This window comes from Leiobunum rupestre, chromosome 2 (genome assembly GCF_980474605.1).
Source record: "Leiobunum rupestre chromosome 2, qqLeiRupe1.1.hap1, whole genome shotgun sequence".
Classification (NCBI taxonomy): Eukaryota; Metazoa; Arthropoda; class Arachnida; order Opiliones; family Sclerosomatidae; genus Leiobunum; species Leiobunum rupestre.
Genome location: NC_143385.1, coordinates 75,300,051 through 75,306,875, shown reverse-complemented (window position 1 = coordinate 75,306,875; position 6,825 = coordinate 75,300,051). Strand labels below are relative to the sequence as shown.

The 6,825-nt window shown below is 40.8% G+C and overlaps 1 protein-coding gene across 1 annotated transcript; it reads left to right on the top strand.

The window, feature by feature from the left end:
* Window positions 1-814: 814 nt before the first annotated feature.
* On the top strand, window positions 815-4,816 carry LOC149959025 (uncharacterized). The gene is made up of 7 exons (XM_090167316.1): window positions 815-931; window positions 1,720-2,409; window positions 2,761-3,096; window positions 3,163-3,288; window positions 3,345-4,049; window positions 4,277-4,601; window positions 4,656-4,816. The coding sequence occupies exons 1-7, from the start codon at window positions 815-817 to the stop codon at window positions 4,814-4,816; spliced, it is 2,460 nt and encodes an 819-aa protein (XP_090023442.1).
* The last annotated feature ends 2,009 nt before the right edge of the window (window positions 4,817-6,825 follow it).

Here is a 6,825-nt window from a genome sequence, read left to right as displayed (position 1 = left end):
ACGCGACTGTGCTTCTTAACGATAAAGAACCGAAATTAGAGGAACTGAATAAAGTAATTGAGAGTCTAATCGACGGCGGCGTCGTGCTCGAGGATGATTTCGATACGATTACCAACGCCTGGAAGTTGATCTAATTCTACGACTCCGATCGCCACGGCACCTACTATACGCCTTCCTAAATTGGAACTGTAACGATTCAACGGGGATCCTGAAATTTGGCTTAACTTCTGGACTCAATATACAGCAAGCATCCACGACAACGCTAATTTTATCCAAATCAGCTAAGTTTTCTTATTTAAAATAGTTTTTTACTGGTAAAGCCGCTACGGCAATCGCGGGGTTATCGATAACCAATCAGAACTATGACGCGGCGGTTAAGATTCCACCTGAATTAAGGGCTTCAAACGTCGCATGATGACTTAGGCCTAAGGTGGTGCTTTGGGTATTAGCCTAGCTGATTATTATTATTATTATTATTATTATTATTAGACCGATTTGGAGACAAACTTATCGAAGACACTCATATGGACATTTTAACGAGTCTGACGCCTGTTAAAAGGGCAAATGACATTGAAGGACTAAAACGGTTGTACGACACCTGTGAGGTACAAATTCGTAGTTTACAGTCTTTAGGGGTAGTCTCTGCTTCGTACGGGGTTTTGCTATGTCATGTTTTAACCAAAATTTTACCTTCGGAAATTTATGTTGATTTTAATCGCGTGCTCGTTAACAAAAATGTATACTCTCGATGATTTAATGTCTTTTATACGCAAAGAAATTGGATTTCGCGAGCGTGCTTATACTAATTCTAATCATGAATCATCAGCCAAATCATTCCCTAAATCATCCTCCCATTCGCGGGTTGAAAGTCGAGGCCCAAATTCGCGGCAGTCATCCACTGCTTCCGCGCTTCACGTCAGCGCTCCTTAAGGTAAGCACCCTTCGAGGGTGCTGAGCCTATACGCAGCAAAAAGAGAAAAATTCGCCTAGAACTTACCTGCATTTTCGACCCAAAATGACGAGTTACGATCGACGCGTTTGAGTCAAAAAAGGAAATAAGTGGAGCTGTTTTCTCGGTACCCAGTGCGGGTGTTGTCGAAGAAATGAAAAATCGAGGGCTTCACTTGGTAGACGCTGTATAAGACAATGGGCAAAACCGTTTGCATTAAAACTTCTTAGCGAAAGGCAGAAGCTGTTTATTCTAGCGCCTATTGGCTAGATTACTCGCGTGTTCTCTTTGGTTATGGAATTTTCTAGAATAGCAAAGTAAAACTAAAATTGAGTCTAAAACCAAACTAAAAACCGGGAGGAAAGTTGAAGTAAGTAACTTTATCGATTTTTCTGTTTAGAATTTTTGAGTTTAATTAATTAAAATTAATAAAAATGCAATTTTTTAATTTGTAACAAAAGATCTGCTCCTTCGCTTTTTACATATATTTAAAAACTTGAAATTTTTATTAAGTGTTTGCAAACTATCTGCTTTTGGGCTCGGTTGAATATTGGGAAATCACCAATTTAAAATTCGAACGTCTTTCGTCGAAACTTGTCGCGCAGGATACCCTATTCGGATGGGTAATAAACTGGCCATTTATGGTCACGTCCTCAACTATAGGCGTGAAAACCGTCGCTGTCATGGTCAAGGCCGTCTCCCGCTCTGAAGAACAGCTCGTTTCCGATCAGCTACAAGCATTTTAGGAACTTGACTCGATAAGCATAAAGGATTCCGAATCTCGATCTCCCGAGTACAGCGAGGTCCTAACAACTTTCGAAAAATCTATAGTCTTAAAAGACGGACGCTACGAGGTCTCCTTTCCATGGAAGCCAAACAAAATTCAACAAGCGGATAATTTCGCCGTCGCAAAAAAGCGAACTCAAAACCAACTTCGGAAACTCCACGCCAATCCAGTCTTATTCATGGATTACAACGATGTGATAAAAGAACAAGTTAATTCGGGAGTGGTTGAAAAGGTGGAAACCTGGCTATCGAGCGAAAAGGAGACCATATTCTATCTTCCTCATCGAGAAGTCTGGTGGGAAGCGAGTGAAACGACCAAACTCCGTGTTTTTTACGACGCGTCCGCACACGGGCCCCATGAACTTTCCCTCAACAACTGTTTGGAATCAGGACCCAACATGAACCCGGAAATTCTAGACGTTCTAATTCGTTTTAGAGAAAATCGAGTAGCTTTCACTGCCAACATCACCAAGGCTTTTTTGCAGATTTCGATAGCTGATGAAGATCGAGATGCAGTCCGTTTCTTGTGGGTTGATGTTAACAACCCTACTGGCAGCTCAGATCTATTAGTCTACCGTATGACTCGCGTACCTTTCGGAGTCAAATCCAGTCCGTTTATGTTAGCGGAAACCATAAAACATCACGTCAAGAAGTATCGAGAAAAGGAACCTGACGTTTGCAAATGCATTGATAAGGGGCTGTTTCGTTGACGACCTACTCTGTGGCTCCAAGGACGTACAGACTGCCCACGACATCTCCAGGAAATCCATCGAGATTTTGAAGGAAGACAGCATGGAGCTACACAAGTTTGAAAACCAATTGACCAGAACTACGGGAACTTTGGAACCTTGAAAAACATTCCGCTGAATCGAAAAATGCGCAAAGCCTATCGAACTCGGCCACCCTGAAAGTCTTAGGAATATCATGGGACATAAACTCGGATTACTAAGTCTTCGAAATAGACAGCCTAATAGAGTATCTAATATCTCGCGAGAACACCAAAAGATGGGTTCTTAAATCTGTAGCCCGCATATTTGACCCTCCAAGAAATATGTCAAAATGGGACCACCTGGGATGAAGAACTACCGCATGACCTGTCATCAAAGTTGAATAACTGGTGCGACGAACTTCAATGCCTCCGAGAGGTTAGAATACCACGGTTCTATTATTCCCAGACTGGCAAAGCAAATCTTCAATACATCGAGCTACATACCTTCGTTGATGCTAGCGAGAAGGCTTACGCTGCCGTCTCCTACTTACGTTTCAAGACTGACGACGGATCTATCGGTACAGCTCTAGTTGCCTCTAAGACGAGAGTTGCGCCATTGAAGAAGCTAAGCATACCACGCTTGGAAATAATGGTAGCGGTTCTAGGAGCGAGACTGACCGCGCACTTACTCGAAACATTTTCGACTTGACCCTCAAAGATTCGCCAGTGGACCGATTCTACCATTGCGCTCCAATGGATTCGAGGAACCGCCAACGAATGCAACGAATGGAATCCCTTCGTGTCCAATCGCGTTAGGGAAATTCAAACCCTAACGGACCCTGTGGTATGGAATCATTGTCGAACTAAAGACAACCATGCTGATCTACCAACCCGCGGTAGCACTGTTTCCGATCTAATCTCAAATTCCTTATGGTGAAAGCCAGCGAATCGCACTCAAAGAAAACCGTATCTAAAACAGTACCGACTCCTGAAGTAGAGGAAGAACTCCGAAATTCCTTCCGAGCTATCACCCAAGGCGTCGTAGTGGTCGAACCAGCTACAGAACCCGTTCTCGACTTGAAGAGGTTCAGCGGTTGCTTTCTTCAATCTGTCAGTTTTGCTGACAAGTGCAGAAGGAAGAAAGAAGAACGGTCTTTAGAAGTATTAAATACCGAAGAACTTGACCGAGCCGAGAAATACTGGATAAAGCGCACCCAAAAGGACAACTTTTCTGTAGAGTTAGCTGCCCTAGAAAAAGGCCAGAAGATAGACAAGGAATCAAAAATCCAATCGCTTCATCCATTTCTCCAAAACGACGGTTTGCTCTGCGTAGGAGGACGCTTAACGTCATCATCATCTTTAACCTACCGTGAACGCCAACCATGGATCCTCTCCTCGCAACATCGTTTTTCGGAGCTGATCGTTTATAATGAGCACGAACGTTTACTTCACGCAGGTGTAAACGACACCTTAGTGGAAGTTCGTGAACATTTTTGGATTCCAAGTGGTAGACAGCTTGTTAAAAAGTGGTACATCATAGTTACCATTGTCGCTGGACTCGTGTCCGAGCATCAGCCGTCGAAATGGCACCACTTTAGTCGTTCCGTATTACTCCGGCTCCAGTTTTCGAAAATTGTGGTTTGGATTTCGCCGGACCTCTATACACTAAGGATGGACACACGTGCTAAATAACCTTATTCACTTGCGCTGTCACACGAGCCTGTCATTTAGAACTGGTTAACGACATGTCAGCTGACAGTTTTCTTCAAGCATTCCGAAGATTTATCGCCTGCAGAGGGATAGTTAAATAAATTTATTCTGACAATGCGAAGTCGTTTAAAAGAGCCGAGCAAGATTTCAAGGCGTGGTTTAAAAACGTTCGAAGTCCCGAAGTATCTCGCTACCTAGGCGATCATAAAATATCCCGGCACTACATAGTCGAAAGAGCAGCCTGGTGGGAAGGCTTCTGGGAGCGCCTGGTCAGATCGGTTAAGGGCTGTCTTAAAAGATCTATGGGTCAAGCTCGCCTCACCACTGACGAAATCACAACCTACTTAACGGAAGGCGAAGCAGTTATAAACTTGAGGCCCATTTCTTACATTTACCAGGACGCGGGCGAGTCAGCTCCTCTGACACCCGCGCACTTTTTAGTAGGAGGTCGGCTAACAACTTTGCCTTCAAGGTCATTCCCTAAAAAATAATCAACTCCAGCTACGCGCATCCAACTGAACAAAAGACTGAAATTGCGTCAGCGATTAGACGATGGATTTTGGTCGCGATGGAAACACGACTACCTACCAGAATTACGATTGGCACACCATCGTGTAGGTCACAAGCCTACACCGTCTTTGCTGGAAGATGGCAGTAGTTGACGAACGTATTCCCAGTCGCGGCGACGAAAAAGTTCACTCTCGTTGGGTAAGACTCGCGAATGGCACTCGACTTAAAAGATCCGTACCCCACCTTTTTAACCTTGAGTTAAACTAACCTTGATTATCTTGAGCTGAATGTTCAAGGGGGGGAGCTTGTGTAAAATGATTTTACAGTGTATTAATTTACTTTTTATTCCTATGTATAATTAACTAACTTTTACTATAATTGCATTAATTATTTTTATATATGTCCTAATTCTAATTTCGTTTTCGTTAAAATCCTAGAAAGGGTTTCTGTACAATTTATCTCTCTAAAATGTATTTAACTTTTCTTCCTGTATACTGTATACATGTGTTCGGTTTTACTGCCCTTTTGTCAATGGAGTGATTTCACTTTTAAGCGTCACTGCTTTAGAATGCGAGCTTCTGAGAAACCCATTTCAAAAATTGGCGCAATATCGCGTATGGTTTTATTTCGAGCGCTCGTTTTAAAAATCACATGACCCTCTGGACAAAAGGGACAGATATCCCGAACCCCCATAAAATTTCTGTTCTTCTTGAGGAGAGAAAAAATCCTCGAGGCAACTTCTAACAACCTTTTCAAACCGAAAAGTTCGGGAATCGTATCCTCCCTTCTGTGGGACCCATTCGAATGGGCGAACTCTCTGATTACCTTTATTTGTTAGTATGTCATTCCGCGTTGTAAATTTAACGAATTTAATGTATCATTTTTTTGTTTATTAAAAGTTCTTAATTTTTTGTTCGTTATTAAATCAGTATCTTAAATTCACGTTTCTAACCGTAACCACCACTCTAGTTATTTCATTTCGGAAATAGCTAACGCTAAAATCTTTTTCAGTCGGTGTTTTAGTCGTATAAACATCTCTCCCACTCTGAGCAACTATAGGGCAAACTTCCCACCACAGAGACAATGAAAGCCTAGTTAAAGAAGCGGAAATTTTCAACACTGAAAATCCTGACAGACACGCTCTTTACACAGCTGGAGAAATGATTTTTTTAAAACTTTACGGAGCCGGGTTTAAAACCAAATCATTAAACCAACACCGGTATTTACTATACAACAAATTTGTATCAAAACAACAACTAAAACGGCTTTCGAGCTAGCTACCCTTCCTCCTACAACCGAATCGGCCAAATACCACATTGAAAGAGTATATTTTCAAACACAAGAATGAATCGGAAGAAAACCGTGTCCTGAAAGGTGGGGCTGGAAAAGTAACGGTGAATTGCTAAACGCCATTCAAACGGACCGTCCTCCAGCTTCAGACAGAATTTTGAAGATGATATTTTGCCATTGTAAAACTAGCAATTGTGGTACGACTTGCACCTGTAGTAGATATGGGATGAGTTGCTCTGCAATGTGCGGAGAATGTAGTGGTATTTCGTGTCTAAATGCATACGAAGACGAAAAGGAATCGGATGATCTAATAAATATATAACCAACTCTTCTAAAGTTATTTCTCAATGTAATTTTTAATTAATAAATTTTTATCGAAAAAAACCCTACATATATTGAGTTGTATAATAAGTATATAAACTGAAAACTTCGGTTCATGTACTTTTTGTACTTCTGGTAGTACTAAAATATTAAATTTTCCATTTTTTATTCAAGAAATATTTAGTAGCAACAAATGTAACACTAGAACTTTAGTAAACTATATATATATATATATATATATTGATGTATAATGAACAAAGTCAATAATGCTGTTATAATCAATTCGTTTCTAAAAATGTTTTCCATCAATTTTGCAAAATTATATGTTTTATGGAAACAGGTGATTCCATGAACATCATGTAATTTTAAGTGAATTTTTTCTCCCAGTTATCCTTCTGCCACCAAAGACCAACGTATTGAAATGGTGTAAGGCAAGTAGAAATTATCATATAAATAATAAATAAATTAATTATTAATTTTATCAGAAACTTATTTTGCTTTATAAGTTACTCGAAATAATTACTGATAGCTTAGCCTGGAGAATTGACTT

Coding starts and splice junctions, on each gene's coding strand:
- LOC149959025 (XM_090167316.1), top strand. CDS start 815: ATGAATCATCAGCCAAATCATTCCCTAAATCATCCTCCCATTCGCGGG. Junction 3,097..3,162: donor TACCACGCTTGGAAATAATG/GTAGCGGTTCTA, acceptor TGACCCTCAAAG/ATTCGCCAGTGGACCGATTC. Junction 3,289..3,344: donor AAACCCTAACGGACCCTGTG/GTATGGAATCAT, acceptor AACCCGCGGTAG/CACTGTTTCCGATCTAATCT.